A 22,044-nucleotide genomic window follows, 5' to 3' on the forward strand; every position below is an offset into this window, starting at 1 on the left:
AGTACCACTATTCCTGTCATTACGCGCCAAAAATCCTGCGTTTCCTGGGACATAGGCAACATAGCCAAACATTCGCGCATTGATTGTTTTCCCCTAGAAAATTTTTTTTCCCATAGTGGAGTTCCAAAAAAGGGGGGGTCGTCTTAGAATCGTGTTCGTCTTAGATTCGTGCAAATACGGTAATAGCTAAAGCATGTACAATTTCCTCTAGTGACTAGTCTTTTGTGGTCCTAATGTAGTTCCGTCATACATGAAAGTTTGCAGCACACTTGCAACTTGTCGAAACTGGCACCAAAGTAAAAATGGCTGCTGTTTAGACAGATTGTTCACAGACATTATGGATATAGCCAATAGATGGCAGCAAAGAACTAATTTTTGGAAGACCTCAGAAGAAACACGCAGTCTCAAAAGTGGTGACCGCAGGACATTTAAAACCTCATAACAGTGTCGCTGTCCCAATTTTACTCCACCAGTCCCGAAGTAGCCCAAGATTACGGTAGCATTGATTGTGCTTTCTTTTTGTATTTCTGTATCATCTTCATCCTCCTCTTTTGCTGTCTCTTCACTGTCATGCAGGTCAATAGCTTCATCAATAGTAAATGACTTACTTGTTGATAATAGCTCATCCACTCCCACAAAATCTGAAAAACTTATTTTCGCTCCAAATAATGGCAACTGATCATTGGCTCTCATAGCTCAATTACCTCCTCCCCCTTCTTCCAATGATTCTTCACCATTCTGTTCTAAGCTGCAGTCTTCTGAAAAACTAAATCCTGCTTTTTGAAAACAATTTGAGACTTTTCCCTCATCTATGCCTTTCCATGATCGTGCTATGTATGCATCTAAAACTGTGACTTTGAAGCTCTTAGGGTCTCCTTCACTGTCCATAGAATTCATAGCTTTTCTCACTTGAATCCTGCAGTAGTTGGCTTTGAATACATGGATTATCCCTAAATTTAATGGTAGTAATTGGCTGGTACAACAGGGTGGGAAGATTACCAGTTTTATATTCCTCTAATTCATATTGTTTGGATGGCTGGGCATTGGATGGATTTGGATGGGTAATTTTGTGCTGCTGGGAAGGAATGAAGCCATTGTCCTGTTGTGTTTGAGACTCTCTTTCGGACCCTTTTACGCGTTGTTGCTATTCATACGCAACTGGGCCTCCACTCCCCTATGACCTTGAAGGCTGGATGAGTAGACCCTTTACGTGGTAGTCAATTGCCAGATAACCTATGATGGCAAAAATTACGTCTACGTACCGTGTTGCTTAAAAAAACTCATTTCCACTAGCTCCAAACTTAGTTCATGATCTGAATGAACTGATGTTATTCTGCTAAGGGCACGAGAAAAATTACTTCAGAGCGTCAAATGTCCTGATACATGGCGAGTGATGTTTTTGCTGATTGTGCAGAAATGGATTTCGACGAATATATAAACAAAGAACAAAATATGAGGCAAGCAATACTATTAGTATGGATAAAATGAGTGTAATTTTGTGTGTACTTAGCGCAAGTTCACATTTTATCTAGAGAGTATTAAAGGTTATTTGATGAGGCTAAGTGGCATTGAAATGTTTCCCCGAGGAAAGAATTTGGGCTATATCGAAATTGCGCTAGGCGAAGCATGGGGGTATAAGGCTTTCAGGAAACTAGTAAAATCGTTACATTTTTATAATTTTACCCAATTTACCTCTTCACGAAATGAGTTTATCACAAAAGTATGACATATTCCAATGTGCAAATTTCCAATAACTTATCCAAGAGGACTTTGTAATGTTTGGGAACTTATCTACCAATTTCCTTTTTCTTCTTCATATGGTTGTGATGCACTATCCACCATGTTCCCTTTGGTGGCCTAGTGTGAATCATTTGAAATTTATTAAGTGTGAATATGGGAAGACATAACTCTGTAGAGATGTATAAATCATCGGCACTTGATGAAAATGTCACAAATTGTGGGAAAACATAACAGCGGGGGCTTAAAAGCGAGGTTTTACTGTATGTAGGACCACTCTCCACTCAAAGTTTTTTTTTTCTAATCCCTTCCTGCTCAAAACAATGGCCTTTTTTTGTTGTACCAATGGTGAATTGTTATTTTGAATCAAATCCACATAATTGAAATGGAAAGAAAGAGCTTCTTGAAAAAGTTTTTGAGTAAATCGAATCGAGTCAAAAAATAATTTTTGGGGCAAACTGAATAGGGTGGTTTCCTATTATTTTTTTATTGCCTTAATCGAAAGATTATTACTCCTGGAGTACGTATTTCACGCTTTTAGATTTCTAAATGACGATATCTATTTTTCGCGATTAAATGAAAAGAGAAAATTTTCTTGCGCGCGAAAACGCGACGGCTAAGTATGAATGTCGGGAAATCTCTACGTGTGACGTATTTCTGGTTCCTGCTGCCGCCTTGTGAGGTGACCTTGAGGTGAGTTGAGCACTGATACAACGCAGGCTGCTAGCGGGTGGCTGAGTACCCTGCTGGCTGGTAGCGCTTGGCTTAAATAAGGATTATTAATACCTTATCAAATGAAGAAAACTTTCCGACCTTAGCCAGTTTTAATAAGTGATTATTAAGACATGTTTCCCTGAGCTCTGCGCCTCATGCATGCATTGGTAACCTCAGACGACGTATAACTCCTATCTTCTCGTATAGAAACTAGGTCCCTGTGACGTCACGTGGAGTGGCATCGCATGGGCGCCAATCTGGCCCTATTCAAATGAGGATAAAAATGGACCATTGCCATTCGTCTAAACCGGTATTTCTAAAACTATATAATTTGTATATTATGAATACACTAATGGTGGGTAACGAATCGCAATCAATGACTTTCGTTTTCTTTGATGAAGGAAACTACCCTATTGGCATGCTAATAATGGTAATATTATGTCATTCAAAAATAAATAATTTGTGTGATAAAATTACTGTTTATCATATCATTTTGTATTTCCTTTGCAGCTGTAGGCAAGAATATGATGAGCATTCTTGCTGAAGAATTGCGCACTGATGGACGTGAGTTAGTCCGTGGGTATTTAATCCACTTCTTAGAAAAGTGGGTGTTGCTGAATGATTTTAAGGTATTTTTTCATTCATATTCTTTCCAGAATTAAAGTTTAATTACTTGCAGTTTGCTGTTCACCTTGTTAAGGATTTTTTTTTCTATCGTTAGATAAAATGTAGCATTGTATTTTTAGCCAAAATTTTTTTTTATTTTTAATGCAAAATTCTAAAAAGAAATGCCTAGGTATTATGTTGTACAATGAAACCACCAGCTCAGGTATGCTTGGAATAGAGGAAAGGTGGAAGGCATTACACTTAAAAAAAACTTATACTTGGTTTTAAAAGTGGTGCATAAATTTTCCATTTCAATGGATCATTTTGAAAATTTTAGTAGTCTATTTTTTTTTCTTTCTTCGTATACATATATCATTTTGTTTGTATAGTGTGGATAGTTTACATTTTATTGGCCTCTAATGAAAAAAGTTGCGTCGTTGGATTTACGGCGCCGCTGCGGCACCGAGAATTTCCTCGTCGCTACGTCAGGGGCTGCACTCTCAATGTTAATGTCAAAGCAATTATGTTTCATATGAAATGCTATAATCTATTTATAATCATATTATTTTATCTTTTAAATCTTATAAACCAAATGAAATTGTTTAACAAAAAGGAAATATTACTATACCAATTTTGCTTTGTCTTTTAGCTAAGAATCATTGTGTTTGCCTTGTTGTAATGTTGATAAAAATTCATCTCTTTGCAAAAATTATTCCAAGAAACACATGGCTAGCCAAGGTTGTTTTTTCCATGGCCTCCGACTTAGTTTTTCTGGGGCACCTTCTCTGCTCTGCGTCCACGTACCTGCCGTGGTGATAGTCACCTTAGGGCAAATCCTTAGGTTACTATGTTTAAAATTACACCAAGCAGCAATTCCAAGAAAATTTTAAAACAGTGTGTTATCCAAAACCGTAGAATAATGCTTCCTCACCGTCGTGTGAATATTTCTCGTTGATTGAATAACTGTAACTCGCCAGGAGATTCAGAGGTTTCACCGACCACCGTGAAGAACATATCACATGGTTACTGTTACTTTTGTACCTCTCATTCGAAAATATTTCTTTGCAGCTGTGATAGTCTACACAAAATTGCTGGCATTTATATAATTACCGATGACGTTACAGTTTACCATGGGGGTGAAATCAAGACGACTACCTTACTAATTGTGTGATAGAAAATAATTTCTTTTTTCTGGCAATTAGTTCAGTATTTACATGGTAAAAATTGTTTCATGATGAATAGGTGAATAGAAAATTTACCATAAAGTGAAAATTTGTAAGTATATTTCTCTTTTCTTTGTGTACTCAAATGCACAGAGATTTCATTAATCAGGTTTTTTACGAACGTGAAGGGGTTAGTGAGGAGGCGAAAGGAGAAGAAATGCCAGGGAAGTTGTTTTGCGGTGAAGGGGTGGAGAAACATGGTAGTGTGTCGACTGCCAAGGATCAGGGAAAACCCAGATCGTTAGGCCAGCTAAGCGTAGAAAACCCTTATCGTGGAGAAAGGTTGGGAGTGCAAGGAGGCAATTAGACTCAATAGCCTGCTCTTTCTTTATCCTTCCATCACTGAATGAGGGACAGGGAACACAAGCCTTGTCAAAACGCCCCGCAGTGGCCCTACCTTCATTCCAAGAAGGTCCAGCTCAGGTGGGTCATTAGGGTGGGGAGAAGTTAAGTCACAGATTGTGGGAGGAAGGAAGAATGTAGTGAATGACAAATAAGGAAGCTTTGTGGAAAGTATGGATGGTCTCAATGTTTGTGTCAGTGCAACACTACAGAAACAAAAGTTTAGCGAGGTTCTCCCAGCGTGAGTGTATTTTTTTCACCCCATCAGTCCCCCATTCGGAGCTGGATCGAAGAAAATAGACCCTGCTCCTTCTCACTTACCACCTAGAATCCAAACTTCTTAGAAATAATGATTTTGGATTACCCGCCAAAGAAGCAAAACCTCATCTGCTGCACTCCCCCGCATCAAATTTACCATTCCATCTCAAAGGAAACGTAATTAGTGAGAGAATGGGCTCCACTGTGGGCAAAAAAGCTCTCCTAGCCCCACCTCCAAAGCGGCTTTTAGACACATCGCTGATTATACCATATTCTTTATACTTCAAAACCCATCTGACTTTATTTTTAGAAATTGGGGGATATAATCTCCCAGAATATTTGTAAAATTCGTCTTGATTGTCAGAATCCTATAATAATCTTGAAAGTAACACTCATCTCTTTTAACTAACCTAAACCTTTTCTAACATTAATGATTAAGAACTTTGCCTTCTGTGAGCAGTACAATGATATATAACATGTGGCTGGATGCAGTGAAGCAAAATATATCATATGGACCCATACAACTTGTATTTGGTCCTCATTTTTAGTATCAAGATACAAAAGAAAAAGACAATTTTCACATTAAAAAGCGGAGTTGAACTATCACTGCATATCATGAAAAACATTTAAAATTACCATTACACATGGAATTAAAACTTTATTTGAAAATAACTGGTCATGGGAACAGAAATAGAGATTATTACATCTACAAATGGAAAAGAATGCTGCGCTTGACATTTTTTGCTACAATTTCTGCAATAATGGGTTAAATCTAGCAAAACATGGTAAGAAATAAAGAAAATAGATGTCACTAGCATTATCAATGAGAAAAAAATGCCAAAAAGGGCCACGTTTGAAAGTTATAAACAAAATAAAATGCAGTGCCGCGTCGCACTGTAAATCCAATGACGTAACTAAATTTGTAAATCCATATGAGGGTCTCCTCGTGCACTTTGCCCAAGAGCATCAATTATTGTTCTTTCTTCAGTAGTAGAAACTTCAGTCTTCATGCAACATCATATGATAATCTTCATTCCTGTGGAATCATGATGACCCACTCATTACCGATCGTAAATTGGCCGTATGATAAGTCCCCCTCTGGGAAACATTCAAGTTTCGGATATGCAAACATTTGAAAAACTCAAGTGTGCCCGAAAATTCAAATTTGGTGCCTTTCAAGTTGAATGATGCGAGGTGGTGTCTTCTCTGTGCTTGCACTCGCACTATGGGGGTAATCTTAACAAAGTTCTATTTAATCTGTTATGAAGTCGATAACTGCTCAGCATTTCGCCCGTTTTTCCTTCCCGCAGAAAGCGATTTTTTGGCTCCAGCTGCGTTGCATGCCCAGCTGGATCAGTTTGTCACAGTCGTGAGTTAACCCACGATTGTAATGTGGTGTTGCATTCTGCAAGATAACTGCACTTCTCAATTCTTTCCATAGGTTTATTAACTCGCAAGCTAGGTCTTGGAATGCATGTTGTTCATATAACGAGGACTTGGGAAGATATCAACCCTAGATTGTGTCAGTATGACTCTCAAGCTATTCCACTGGTGCAACTTGAAGTACCTGATATTGAAGTGACAAGAAATTTTGACAAAATGTTTTTCTTGCAATGATTCCTTAAAGAAATGCTCATACGAAATTCCTTATGATGAACCTCTAGTTTTTTGGTCCAGCAAACTTTGCAATAATGAGTCTACTGTAATGTAAATTATGTTCAAGAAAAGCCTTTCAAACTGGGTTTTGTGCAAATTATTCTGGATGTCATTGTTTTTTGTTTTGATTCTGGTTATTAGCTCAAGAGCCAGTGGAAATGAGAACCAAAGTACCCAATGGACCCTTCCCTTATTTATGAAATGCCAATTCATATAAAAGGAAATCCAAGCGTTAAGTTCTTCTTATCTTAATTGTGTCTAGATTCACTCATACAGGGAGAAATATAATGGTAATTTTCCTTTTCAGAACTTCCCATATTGGCTTGCATTTGACTCTCAGGAGGAATTCTTCTTAGAAAACCCTGGTGTTGTGTTTGCGACTCTGTGGATATCAAATGATAGGTCGATGTTTGACTTTTGTGAAGTCACTACTAAGTCGATCGCGGAAATGCTCAAGGTTTGGTCATGTTATCTTTAGTTTTAGCTGAGTGATGAAATGTGGACAAAATCTGATCCTTTTCCTTTTCCATTTTTAGGAGCATGCTAGTATTGTCATAGCCCTGATGCTGGGCCGAGACTTCAATGAAGACACTGAGCGGGATGAAGCGAGTGGAGGGCTAGCAGCTCAGGTTGCCATAGATGAGTTAAGGAAACTCGATGATGACTTCAATCTGTTTAAGGTGGTCACTGCAACTAAAAGCCCTATCCTCTACAATGTTTATAAAATGTTTTTTGATAAGGAGACAATTGATAAGATTGCAGGAGAAGAACTTTTAGTGAATTGTACACACATCATCTGCTATCCAGAGAAGAGTAGTGTGCACTACACTAATAAAATGATCAAAAAGGTCTTAGACTGCCTGCGTCAGTTGCAACTGGGTTCAGATTTGGACTATCTGGATTTCGTGATCATAGAGCACCCGTGTCATTTTAGGAATGTCCTTCTCTTACTTGCTGAAGGAGTTATAAATGCACCTACACCATGCGATGCTCTCACAGCTCTTGTAGCTTTTCAGTCGTATGTGGACTTGGTGTTGGATTATTTTAACAGCACCTCATTTGGTGGGCCTCCATTGGTGATTGAGAAGCTTGCTGTTGGGCTGGCTCGGGATGTGACCTTCTCCTTCATCAGAGTCATAAGGAAGTGGAATAAATGTGGAAACGACACAATAGCTACCCTTGCATTTCTCTATGTTCGTGATGACATTGAAAAGTAAGTATTATCTCCTATGTATATCAGGGGCATTGCATTATATGATAACAGAAATTTTCAAAAAGAAAATAAACTCGGAAGAATTCTATATTTGTTGGAATCCAGAATGCCTATTTTAAAAAGGCTTCATGGGTTTCCAAATTCGTTTGTGCATTATTAGTTACCTTTGCATTAAATGATACTGATTTAGGTTACATCAACAGATTTGTAACCTTAAGTTTTGCTTGTTAGATCATGGAAACCTTCCTCAAGTATAGATTTTTGTGGCAAATTGCTACATATGTATGTGTATTCCTTTAGTGATATAAGAGGCACAGGAGGAAAGTAAATTCAAAAAATTATTTCACTTAAGTGGTAATTAAAGACAGATATCCTATTATTTGGTCAGGTGTGGTGATGTTGTGTGAGGTCAGTATACCTATTCAGGAATAGGGATACCAGGGTTCGAATCCCAGTTAAGTCAAGTGAATCATCAACTTTGGTCCTTTAGTGTTATATCTTTCCACCCATGCATTTAACGATATACTAAATTGTTATGAAGTTTTTTTCAATTGTGCCATTTCATTGATCTTACCTGAAATGTCAAATGTATTTTTCCTCTAACTTTGTGTTTTATTTCTGTGCTTATAAAACTGATTTTTCCATGGAATTATTAATCAGCAGGCTAACAGGATAAACCTGGGCCAATGGAATATAGTATGAGAAGATGAGGAAAGCCAGAATGCTGTTGTGAAACAGTGGAATACACAGTACATTTTTGTATTCCTGATTATTAATTAATGTTTTTTCCTGATGATAATAGCCTTTCCAAAGATTAATGTTCTTCCACTCTCTTCAAAGTGCTCTGCCACTTCTCACACTTCCTGGTAGAATAATTGTCTCCAATCCCAGAGTTTTTGTGCTTCATATTGGATCTTCTGGAGATGGAAAAAAACCATCAAAACTTACTCTAAAGGTGCCTCATCAGAGTGCCTCCAGCTGTCAGAATTAGAGGAAAGAGCTTCAATTACATTTGATTCTGAGCTACAAATACATAATGTTTACAGCTCTAAAATGTCAGTGATATTTTTTAGTAGAGATAAATTAGTAAAATTAGAAAGTAGAGGTAAATTACACTTCAGACTTTCACCCTGAAGTAGTGTTAAAATGACCTCACATTATTTTTGTGGAGGAATTTTGATGAATGTCAGAGAAAGGCCTGGGAATTTCAAAATTTCAATGTGTGTCTGCCCGGAAGATGAAAACATGCTGTTGCCTCATATTTGGCAACATGGGTCAAGAGTGATTTTGGTGCATCCTGCTATGAAATGTGTGGCAAAGGAACATGTTTCTTGCAATGAGTTTTCACTGCTCTAAAATGCGTATTTTCTCTTTTCAGGCACTTTATTTCCCTTATGAAGGGATATGAGAGAATAGTAGTCTCTGTAATATATGCTCTCGTGGATCTCATCTTAGACGAGTGCATTCCAACTTTAGATAATGATGTGCTGAAATTACTTGAGGTCATTCTAGAGGCGGAGTCTTTAAGGGATGATCTCACGTACTTAATGCCATTTCCCGCAACTCCAGTATTTGCCAACCTGAACATGATTTTGGAGAAATCTATACTCGGAGAGGATGGTACATCTTTAGCCACAGACCTTAGCAGCTTTGTTGATCTCTATATACTCCTGGGCTTTGCAAGAACTGAAATGCTTCAACATGTGCAAGCTATGGTAAGTAATGAACTAACCTAATAATAAGGTTTAGCATTGATATTATTGTACTTTTATCTTTCATTATGATAGCTATGCATGTGTTTGTGTGTATGTATGTTTTATTATCATTATTACTCCTAGCTTGGGGAGTAACTTTAGCTCTCCTAAGCCTCCAAAACATAGTTTTTCCATCAGCAGTCATTGGATTATTAGACAGGGTTATTACTCAAACATCCCAAAAAAATTCTTAAGGGTAGATATTGAGATAGCCATTATTGTATGTTAAATAACAGAATCATATCATTCTAATCCTGGGTATCTTTATCAATGAACATATTATTGTGTGCTCATATTGTTAGGGACTGTTTATAATTTCCTTTTTGATAGTGGCAGGCTTTTTCATTGGTCAACCTCTTCAGAAATCTCTTCTTTAAGGCCACTACGTATTGTATGTTGGTTATTTGGTTATTTTGTTAAGTAAAATCACTCTATGTATTGTTGATTAAACAAGAGAAAGTTTACTAGTGCTATGCCTTGTTGCTGCAATGAGGCACAAATGGGAATTCCAGCATAAAGATATGATACAGTAAACTCGTTATTATGAGGTTCACAGAATGGAAAAACCAGAGGTTTGTAATTACAAAGTTCGTAAGAGTGTTTATTTCTGGATTCATAGCAAAAAAACATCATCATCATCAGTCAACAATCCTAAGATTGGTTTGACACAACTCCTCGGGATACTTGATTTTGGGTGTCAGATCTTTAGATATTTTCGGATCCAAATAAATTCTTAATTGCCTGCCATAAAATGAAGTAATTATTCAAGTTTCTTTTTTTCTTTTCAGTTGAAGGAGAAGAAAGAACAATTAAAAGAGCTATTGAATGAAGTGGAGGAGCTCAATCACTCATTTTTTCTGTACTCCGACAACCCTCTCCATAAAACAACCCAGGTGTTAGCTGGTTTGGTAACATCTTCAGACCCTGTGGTATGTTTTCCTCTTGGTTCATACTTGCATGCAATTTTCTGTATCTTTGAATTGCTGAATGTGTTGCTGTTTTTGATTCCTGCCATCATAGATGAAAGAGGTTTTTTCAGGCTCCACTTAAAGCCTTTATTCCTTACAATACACAAAGCGTTTTGATGCTACCACATGTCATTGTTTTCAAGTGTGTCCCCACTTTTTTCTTCTGTCCATTTATTCCCATGGTATTTGGAAGTAAAGGAGGGGGACACTTGTAGTGAACCAGTGGCTGCCTGATGTAATGTGACTTACTGATTGATAATGCATTCTTCAAGAATGTGTTATTTAACGTTTTCTCTACTAAAGACGAAAATATGCATCTGGACCCTTGACCCGGGAGACAAAAGCCACAAATTTTCATTGGAGACTATCCTACGCAGGAGAACGAATGCCGAATATATACGTTTCCTTACTCTCCCCCTTTATGATGGTCGCGGGTTGGTGAAGTCTTAGTTTCGGGACCCAACAAAGGGGGACTTAGGCCGTACCCTAGAAATCCAGGAGCAGGTACCCACACCCCTCATCTTATATTAACCCTCTTTGTGGTAAGGAACCACGGTCATTCAATTGTTCATTCAGTCAATTTTCAAAATAAATATTTGTTCCTTTCTCAAAAAATGTAAACTAAGAATTGAATTCTTTGTCTTTTGAGCAGTGATTACAATTTTTAAACAAAATTCTACGAAAAATATTAACTTATATCTTGATTTCAGTATAAAAATCAACATGGAAATTGTTGCTGCACTAAATGCGTTAGTATTGACAGTAGAGCTTTGTTCAAAATTTGATGATTCTCAGTATAAAATAAGGAATTCAACTTAAAGTCTGCAATTTACGTGCAAGCAACAAATATCCATTTGGCTAATTCATATTAGAGATGTGCGAATAGTATCCGTGAATCCTCGAATACCTCGAATGCTAGAAAGTATTCGATATTTGATGTCTCGAATAGTTATGCAAAAAGTACCGCCTCGAATACCTCGAATATGTACTTTGAATTTCGTGTCATACACTGTCGCAAGCTCGTCGTTGGTAGTTGACTCGGAAAAATGCAGAGAACTGTAGTCATTTAGTGCCTGCAGCGCCGTTTTACGCAAGTTGACGAATTACATCAAATTCGTGGATTTGAGCGGTGAAAAGAGTTCGACGAGGGGAACCGAAAATGGTTGGGTGAAAAAATCCAAAAATCCCCGATTGACCCCACCAGGAGAACCTCAGTGCCGTGGGATAGCAACCTTAGGGCATTTCCCACGATCCGCTATCCCCCTCCATTAAGCATTCGCCTCACCCACTCTGACGCTATCCTCTTCTCCTAAATCAAACAAAAGGTCCCAGCTCGCACAGGGATCGCATTACGAAGACCTTAGCTTCGAAAAAAATATCGAGTTACGAGAACAATAAAAACGTATTTCACGCCCTCCCCCCTTTTCTCACCCACTGACATTTTTCTGGCTACCTGCATGGAAATTCCCCATTTCCGGAGGTCAACTGCTGCGTGAGTACCGTGGGATACTTACATTAGCGCATTTCCCTAGATCCGGTATCCCCTTCGATACAGCAGTAGCCACCCCTCTGAGGATTTCTTCTTCTTCGAAATAAAAAAAGGTCACAGCTCGCGCAGGGATCATATTACGAAGACCTTAGCTTCGAAAAAATACCAAGTTACACGAGAACAATAGAAACGTGTTTCGGGCCCTCCCTTTTCTCCCGCACTGACCTTTTTTTTCCTACCAGCTTCGAAGTTCCCCTTTTTTGTGGAGGTCAACCGCTGTATGAGTCATCTATTAGCACAAAAGGTGTCTAAGAATGACTTTCGTCAATTGATGTTACACCTTTATTGGTTTGAAATATTAGTAATGTGCGCGTAATTTCAAAAAGAATTAGACCAAACACGACATATTTCTGAGTTTATTTAAGCATTTTACGCCAAGAAATAAATGTCAAAATACGACTCGATATCCTCGCAACTGAGCTCCTCGGAAGCTGATGCCGTATTTTTTTTTCGAAAACATACATCAAGTTACAATTTATGAGTAATGTTATAAATCTCTATTGTCACAGTCGAAGGGATATTTTCTCAGGATATTTGGTTTCTCCCCACTAGCAATTCGAATTCATCTGCTTATTTCGTGTGAACTTCCAAAGATGGACTGAAAATAATTGAAGAAATCCGGTGGAGAAGCGCGTGTATTTTGCAAAATGCCTCGGATTGTCCGCTAGCACTTGACAGTAGGAGTGAGGGTAAAGCGAGCTACCTGTTGAAAATAAGAAGTTGGATGAAGCCAAGTATCAGATCGGCGTGCCGCAGAAATGGAGTTTGGTAGATAAGAATATATAAATCAGACCGAAATCCATCGTAGCTGTGTAAAAGCCGAGATGGCATGCAATCATTTTTTCGCGAGGTGGTGTGCCCCCTTAGGATATTTGAAAGAGATGTTAGTTGAATCAACTATAAGCCCAAATTTTTTCCATAAAATTAAAATATTCCATTAATCAGCTAAATTCCGGTTTGAATCCTTTAAAGGAGACCTTAATTACTCGCCAAAATCCTGGGTTTCCTGTTGCATAGGCAACCTAGTCAAACATTCCCGCATTTATCGTTTTTCTCGTCCCCCCTGAAAATCGATAGATCGAGGTTCCACTGTATAACTTTTTATTTATACATTCATCAAGGGAAATAGAAACTTAGTAAGAAGTAAGAAGCTTAAAGAAATAATATGCTTTGTGCAATTCTAGTATTCGAGGTATTCGAATATTCGAGCAATGATTTAATATTCGAATTCGATATTCGAGTTTGAGAAATCTGCTATTCGACCCATCTCTAATTCATATAAACAAAGCATGATTGACTGCGAACCAATGCCGCTGGTAGGGTTATAAGCCCCGAAAGGAGGGAGCCCAGCTACCCTCGGAGTCTGAGATAATGTGGACTCCCCACTAAGAAGAGTCAAAAAAGGTTGGTGCTGAGAGGGCGCGATTATCAGCGAGACCCTTCTTAACGAATGTCCTGAAAAAATGCTCTTTACGGAAGGGGACGGAAGAGTGTCTCAGTGCTCAGTACATCAGTCATGGTAAGGCGAGAAAGGGTTAAACTTTTTTACTAAGCAAATAAAATTATGGAGAGTTAATTTTTTTTACTGAGCTTTCCCACTAATTTACATCTTCAGTTAAATTATTTTCATTCACGTGTTGTGATTGTTCATTTAAATTTGCCATTAATTCAGATAATAAGAGTTCATCCTTGGAACCGAGTACATATCAAGAACCGAGAACTGATGGGAGAGAACTGGACTGGTACAAAGAACCAAAAAAGTTTAAGAATCGACTCATCCTTAAATAGATTTTGCAAATTGTGTGTAGGACAGTTAAACTCCAGTTAGGAGTTACCTAATGTTGTTGAAGTGTAAATATTATTTACAATGTTAAGTTTTAATATCAAGTTATTCACCTAGTGATAAATTATTACTCTGGTGGAAAATTGCATTAAAATAGGATTGTGCGATTGGATATCTGAACTGAAAAATAATGCATTGTTTGCCTTTCCCTAATGCTCATAGTTTCTTCGCCACCGTTGGTAACTATAGCTGTAACTGCATTTGGTAATCAATTCTTAAGTGTCCCACTGCAAACAAACACGAGAGATATGTATCAGCAGTAGCATTATATTTCTGGGAATAGGGGTGGTCGGTGGCCTTGATTTGTTTGCTCGATAGCAGGATTGGTAGTGGCCCACTCTGTTACAGCATCAAAAATGAAAAGGGTTCTTCCAGCTCATCTTAAGTTGTCTTACATGTGGGGGTGGGGATCATCTGATGTATGATTTTTCTCTTCTCTTGAGACCTTATTATTAGGGATGGACTGATCCAGGTTTTTTTTTTTTGATCCGGATCGGATCCTTAATGTTTTAAGCCGAATCTTCGGACATTTTCAGATCCAAATGCATTTTCAATAAACTATATAACAAAGTAATTATAGAAGTTTCTTCTGGGTACACACTATCAAATTAATGCTTTTTAGATTTACGTACACATTTTAATATTTTTACTGATTCAAAATCATTTTTATAGGCTTTCAAATTATTTAAAAAAATATAACATATACATAAAATCTTTACATGCTCAGGGTCTAAACTGCTATGCTTGCATTTGGAAATCAAAATATGTACGTTTCAATCTTCAGATAAACCATTGACTGAATTTTAATATTCCTCACATAAGTTCCCCCGAATTTTGTCACTTTCTCATCGCATACTGACTTGTATTATGCCTGCAAATGCTTAAGTCGCGGTGAGGAAGATTTTGCACTTCCTCGTGATAGTTTCATGTCACATTGCATGCAAATGGTTCTCTTTATGTAAAAAAAATGTTTCTACACAGTGAAAGGCATTTTTATTGGTATATCATTAAATTGAATAGCAACTGTTCAATCTGCAACACAATTAACAATGTTTAGAACGACATTAGCATCACGTGCGATGAGTTGAAGGAGCAGAATAAGACTACTGCTCAGCGAGGGGAAGGGGTGGGCAGCAAAAGCACATAAAGGATAAGTGGAGGGGAAGGAGCGCACTCCCTCCGTACTTCAAGTACTGAGGCTACGAATGAGGGAGTCGAGGACAAACATGTGAGATCTTGCTATTTTGTGGCATCTTCACCTTCAAAGCTAAGCTGAGCAACCCATGTGATAAATACAGCTGGCATTTCCAGGCCGTTTCTTCTTGTTTGGCTGGTGCCACGCCTGTTTCTTTGAAAATTGTGCTGTTTGGAAAATGTTGAATGTTTGTATAGTCTTGTTATAACTTAAAAGAAACTGTTTCAGTCAATTTGAGCTTTAAAAAAACCCAATCATGTCAGAAATGCGACGGATTTGATCTCATTCTTTTTTTAAAACCGGTGCTCATCATCCAATTTCCAAAAACCATCGAGACATCTTCGGTCGAGTAAGTCACTCAACTAGCATTTGTTCTCCAGAAATGGAGAATTGATGCAGGTAAGATGAAAAAGGTTTGTGGGTGAGATGGGGTAGGTATGAAGCACGCTTCCATTGTTCTCTTATGACGTGATGTTTTCCTTCAAAGATAATGATTTATGGGCTAATTGGTCTCGGAAAGGAAATAAATATCAGAGGCATGGGGTGATGGAGGACGAAGGGAGTTTTTTTATAAGCTGCGATGTAGAAACTTTTGACGTGGTTGTTAACTTATGGCGTTGAGATTCTCCCAATGGTTGTTCAATCTCTTTGTAAGAGTCAACTCTATTTGCCTATCGTATTTTACCATAAAAATTTCCATGGCTGAAATTCTGTTATATAACCCCTATGAGAGCTTTTAAACAAAATGGTTCATGAGTAGGACGAGCATCTCAGTGTAACAGTGCATGCGAAGGTAGGATGGGAACTCTTTCCATTCCCTAGTATGTGACGCTGTATTCACTGAAGCATAAATTTACAATTTTGGATCCAGATCCGATGCCTTCCGCAAATTTAGATCTGAAGTGTCCGGTGAAGGGCAATATCCACAGATATTTGGATCTGATTTATCCAATCCAACCATCCTTACTTATTATGATCCGAATTGTGATACAGTAGACTGTCATTATTACGAAGTTCACCGAACTGAAAAACTGGAAGTTTGTATGATTGTTTCTTTTAGGAATCATCAAAGGAAAAATACATGGTTTGTCAAAATTTCTTGTCTTTTCCATCTCCCGCACTTTTAGTCACATTGTAAAATAGCTTCCGAGTTAAGTGTATAATACACGCTATTAAATTGCACACAAATACCGTATAAGCGTGTGTAAGAGGCGCACCCCTATTTTGAGCATCGAAGCTATGATGAAAAAAAATTTGCGGCATTTTTTTAAATACTATCGCGCGGTGTTGCAGACGTGTATTCGAATTTTCCTCTTTCAATATTAATTGAAAGTTCAATATTAATTGAAAGAGAAAATTTTGATAACTGCGGCGGTAATAGCAGCATAAGAGGGAGTAAAAAGAGTTCCGATCCTCTCTTCGCATACGCCGTTGCTCTACGATGCTTGTCCTATTCACGAGCAATTTTGTTGAAATGATCTCGCAGGAGTATTGCAATAGAATTTCAGCCGTGGAAAATTTTAAGGTAATACACGACAGGCACGTAGCACAAACCTTCCCAAGAGCTTGGACAACAATCGGGGCAATCTCAGCGCTGTAGGATAATAACCACGTCGTAGATTTAATGGAGCCACATTTGGCCCTCCATCAGCCAATGCCTCTGCCGTTTTTTTTTCCTTTCCGAGACCCCACAGGAAAATAGGAAAACATCAAGTTACAGGGGAACAATGGAAACATGTTTCATCCCTACCCCGTCTCACCAACTGACCTTGATCCATCTCCCAGTTTATGGAGGCCAAATGCTAGGTGAGTCATCTACTGAGCCCGAGGATATCTCGATAGCTTTCAATAATTGTATGACACGCACGAGGTTCAAAAAAAGAAAGAGATCTAACGCGATGCATATCTGACAGAATTTAAGTTTTTTAAGCTCTAATTGTTTGACGCGAAGATTTATAGTTACAACAAGGCTACTAATATTCAAAATAGTCCAAACAGGACAATTTCGGAAGAAACAAGCGTAGCATTAGCGCATTCAAACAAGACGAGACGGACTGGAAACTTTAGGCAACACAAACTGCGTATATCACATTGCTGCGCATTCGCCCCTTCGCTTTGAAGGCAACGACGCACAGTGGGCCAAAATCCAAAAAAGCTGGCCAAAAGTCGAAAAATGAAGTTAGCGCAAATCAACCAAAAACATTTGATATTCATTATTAAGCATGTACTCTTTAAGATAGGCTACCATATAGAGCAAGGAATACATTAATTTAACTTTTACAGTTGGTCAAAGGAGAGCATGTCGGAGTGATTTTAGCGACCAAATTTTTCCCGTTGAAAATAGCTTAATTTTTGGCTTCATTACAGAGTTGTTGTTAAGAATATTGGTTTCAAAGTATTTTTATCCATAAAATTGGTCTTTATAAAATGAATAGAGACAGTGTTTGTTTCATTTTACTTGTTACTTCATATTTTTATAATTTTTCAAAAACTGTGTTGATTTTTCATTGAATTTTATGTTTAACGGTAATTATCGTTTGTATCTACATCAGGCTACACAGAGTTATTTGCACTGTGAGATAGACAAAAGCATTTAGAACAATGTTTAGAATGCAGTTTTTGCGATAACTTGTGATTCTAATTTTAACAACCATATTTCTGTGAATCCACCCCGGCCGCACAGTCCACTGTGGCAGCCACGAAACGGCGGCGGGACTAAGCGAAGAAAGGATATAATATCCGTGCATAAAGACTACGGAATACTAAAAGTCCAATGACATTGGTCACTTAAATACATATTTATGAATAATTGTCATCTTGTTTTTGCACATTATACTGTAAATGGCTAAATTCAACGAACATCTTGTCGCAAATAACAATTTCTTGCTATATTGGTGACTGGCAATTCTACGATTAGGTCATTGGAAGGTTTATCAGCAGAGTTATGGGCTAAAATATCTTTGAAAGGATTTTCTCAGAATTGTGGATTTCCCTCAAGCATCATGGGCAGGCTGCGGTCAAGGGGTTTAGGAAGGTCATGCAAGTGCAGCGGCAGGTGCCTGCGCCGACTGGTTGAGGATTTGCGACCCTCCGTACTTACTGGCCCGACAATGCTGGTTTTACAACCTTACCAGTAATGACTCTTTTCTACTTCCCCTAATTCATCGGTAGCTATCCCATGTTATGATTTTTACGCTTTTTTGTCTCTTTTTGCCGACCCTTACCGCCACTTGTTCCGACAATTGGAATTCTTAGTTAGGGTTTTTCGGTTGTTTTTGCGTACCACATCCATCAGTTGTCCTAGAGAGAGTGTCGAGTGAACATCCACTATAACACTGGATTGATCTGTTCAACGTCAGAAGCGCTTTAAAAGAGGATATAGTTACCTACTTGTTCCTGGGAACCAAAGCCTCCTTGCACCCGCCTCCGTTTCGTTGTGACTTCAATAAGTGTACTCCGCATCCATCGAAAAAGATTTTACTTTCCATTGTGGCGAGAAGCAGTTTGAAGTTAAGCAAAATTTTTAAAATGATTCCTAGTTGTAGTCCGCAATTTGTTTTTTGCTACCCATGTAAGAATGATGATAGTTCGGCTGTCGATGGAACTGATTACCTGATATTTTTTTAATGTCTTTTTGATTCAAGTTTTTGACAGTGAAATTATTAGCTAATATTTCTTCAATATTAAAATTATAAATTATTATGGTCTCTGCTGCTGGTTTACATTTATGTTGCATTGCACTCAACTTCTTATTATTTGCGGTGCCTTTATGGTATCTACCCTTTTCTGACGATTTTATCCTTGGGTCTTCGCGGGGAGGCTGCGTGCGGATGGTAATAAACCTAACGGTTCGCGCGCTTTCCTAGCCCTTTTCACTCGGCGGCTGCCCATTTGTGTACCCAGATTTGTTCTTTTACTTTGAGCAGGTGCAAATATTTCCAATCTAGAAATTGAATTTTCCCAAAATAAGCCGTCTATGCGATTGGCTCGCTCATTTCTAGCCAAGTCAGTTTCCCTTCAGTATTTCTTGTCGAATTGCCGAAGGACGTTCACAGAGTAGTTGCTCAGTTATGGATACAACGAAAGTGACTAGTCAAGATTTACATAGTGTCGTCTCGGCAAATAGAGAGGGAACTATTCACAAAGTTTTAATACATGGAGCGGGAATTGTGAAATATGACATTCTTCCTATTGGGCAGCTTTCCGAAGAGGCATTGGAAGCCCGACACAAGGATTAGAACATTAGAAGATTAGAACAAATCGGGTAAAACATGCAAGAAAAGTTTGTTTTTTGACTCAAAATTTACCTTATGCACAACTATTTGAATGCTTAAATGTTGTTAACAGTAGAAAAAATTCTATTTTTCCCTTGATATTTCCTGAGCAGAAGGTAGGCGTGCCCCTGTGGAGTTTTCTTCCCGCATCACATTCGCCTATTTTAATTGTTATCGCCCTTCTTGGACACAGTGTATACAGAAAGCCTACACACACCGACCGCTATCTAAATGCCGCATCACATCACCATCCCAGCCAGAAGAGCTCACTAGTGGCTACTCTTGTTAACCGAGCATATAAAATTTGCGACTCAGACTCAATTGCCAGCGAGAAGAAGCACCTGACATCATCCTTACTTATAAATGGATACAGCGCCAACATGGTCCTGAAAAGGGCCGAGAAGGAAGAAAACAGAGGACAAGTGCCCGCGACGCCTGACCCGGAAGATGCCACCAGGCCGGATCCGAAGGCTTATGTCACCATCCCCTTCATCGCAGGGACGTCTGAGAAAATCGCGAGAGTATTGAGGAAGCATGATGTAGTGACCAGGTTCAACTGCGTCACTAAGATAGCTGACATCCTACCCGGGCCCAAGGACAGAATTTCACCACTACTCTCCGAAGGCGTGTACCAAGTGCCATGCTCTTGCGGTAAATGGTACATTGGTGAAACATGCAGAGCGCTGAACACCCATATGAGTGAACACCGAAGATCGACCAAAAACAAACAGTTCAAAGCCTCTGCCATCGCGGAGCACGCCTGGAGTGAATCCGGACATTCAATTTTATTTGACGACGCCAAAATAATTGCGAGAGAAGACAAGTACTTCCCGAGAATAATAAGAGAGGCCATTGAGATAGTCAAAAGACCAGCGAACTTTAACAGGGAGGATGGCTATCCTTTGCACAGCACGTGGAAAAGGTATATTCGACGCAAATACGAGGACGTTCCCTGATTGGTCGAAAGAAATCCACCGAATTGGCGCCAAAAAATTGCCTATATAAGAGAGGACTAAAAGCTTCACTTCATCCTTCACCTGAGGACGCTGGCAGGAGAGCTGGCGAAACTGTTGTGGTTCTTCGACAACGGACGCGGATGCAGCCCGAAAGAATGCTGAACTCAAGTAATCACCGCGGAAACCTACGTACGAACATTCATTTCATTTTCTCAAAAGAAGAATGCTAGATGATGCAATTAAGGGTTGACATCTTCCTGAATACAATAAGTGCTCGATATACGAACATGCCTTCCTCGAGACCTACGAGATATGAACAAGATGAGTTCCAAGACCCTGTTCGTAAGTTGATAAACATATGCAAGGCATCGAGGAGGGTGGTTATCTTGCTGAATGTAACTCAATGTTGACGACACTCAACTCATGATTGTGATGAACTGATCTAGCTGGGCATGCAATGCAGCTGGAGTAAGAAACAAATTGCTGTGCAAGGAAGGAAGAGCAGGCAAAATGCTGAACAGTTATTGACTTCACACTGCCCAAAGTGCGAATCTACCGATTTGATCGATAGATTTTTCTTCCTCATAGGAAAATCTACTGAAATTGGTAGCATATTAATTGCGTAAGCTTGGTTTCGTTAGTAGTAGGACCTGCCCGCCTTTGTGACGGTGCAGGATTCCTCGTCCCCTCCCCTTCTTCCCCGTCCTACCCCTGGAGGCGTCGTCGGGCTCCCATCGCGGCGGCGCCTCCTTTCCTTGTTCCTTCCCGTCCTTCCCCTTCTGGTGGCAGAGGAAAAAAGCTGATCGCTTATAGTCCCTGCTCCTAGTGTATCCTGCGAACCCGACCCAAGGGTTTCGTTCCTATTGCCCAAAGTGCGAGTTCCTCTATGCCAAAAGGCATCACAGCGGCCTACTGAAAAGGTACCAAATGTGCGATTAAGAGAAAATTATCCTTAATGCATTTATCCATAAATGGTGAGCAGACTTTCAGGCATTGAAAATTCAAACCATTAGTGAATGAATGTACGAGGAAACATTATATGTATTAAGATCATGTTAATTGCCATTAATTCTTTGGGCTTAAAATTTCACCATAATGACACATGATCGCGTATAGATATTGCAATTCAGGCCATGAACAGTAGAAATAGGACACCTTAGATTAGCATATTTAGTCCTTTGATTCATTGATCACCATGAACACAACATACCTACTTCTATGTTATTGCATCCAGCGGCTGAGATTCTCTGCATTTTGTGATCGTAAGTTTATTACTGAGTAAATGCTGGAGTCAGGGTTTGTTTACATAGAAAATCATAAAGGAATGAAAAATTAAAATGATTATTTTACTCTGATTTAATTACATAGTCACATACTCTGATTCAGTTGCATGGATTTGTTATAAATTTGACAACATTTCAAATCTTTGTTTCACCTGTGGAGCAACTGGGGACAGCAACTTACAACTTCTTTTGATCGTACTCTGAAAAAGTAAATTTTGAGTGAACATTAAATGTTCACTACACACCTCAGCCTTATGTTCCATCTCTAATTTCAGGAACCTCTCTGCTTTTGAAAGTATCAACTTCCTCAATTTCCTTTTATGAGGTTCAACACAAAATTAATTTTTGAAAATGAACAGAATTTTTTTACAAATCCCAGTAAACCTCTTTAAAGGACACAGCAAACTCTCAACATCCTTAGTTATTCCTTTGTGTATTGCAAGATCCCTGCCATCAGGAGAGATAGCAGGTGC

At 38.7% G+C, this 22,044-nt stretch overlaps 1 protein-coding gene across 1 annotated transcript in view; it reads left to right on the top strand.

Annotated features, from left to right (window-relative positions):
- LOC124170798 (serine-protein kinase ATM) overlaps positions 1-22,044 on the top strand; it is a 182,773-nt gene that overhangs the window by 83,089 nt on the left and 77,640 nt on the right. Inside the window, exons 21-25 of the mRNA XM_046549763.1 lie at positions 2,962-3,080; positions 6,844-6,993; positions 7,073-7,749; positions 9,128-9,464; positions 10,292-10,432. Of these exons, the coding sequence (XP_046405719.1) occupies positions 2,962-3,080; positions 6,844-6,993; positions 7,073-7,749; positions 9,128-9,464; positions 10,292-10,432 (1,424 nt within the window). The remainder of the gene's footprint in view (positions 1-2,961; positions 3,081-6,843; positions 6,994-7,072; positions 7,750-9,127; positions 9,465-10,291; positions 10,433-22,044) is intronic.

The sequence above is a fragment of the Ischnura elegans genome, chromosome X (genome assembly GCF_921293095.1).
Source record: "Ischnura elegans chromosome X, ioIscEleg1.1, whole genome shotgun sequence".
NCBI classification, from domain to species: Eukaryota; Metazoa; Arthropoda; class Insecta; order Odonata; family Coenagrionidae; genus Ischnura; species Ischnura elegans.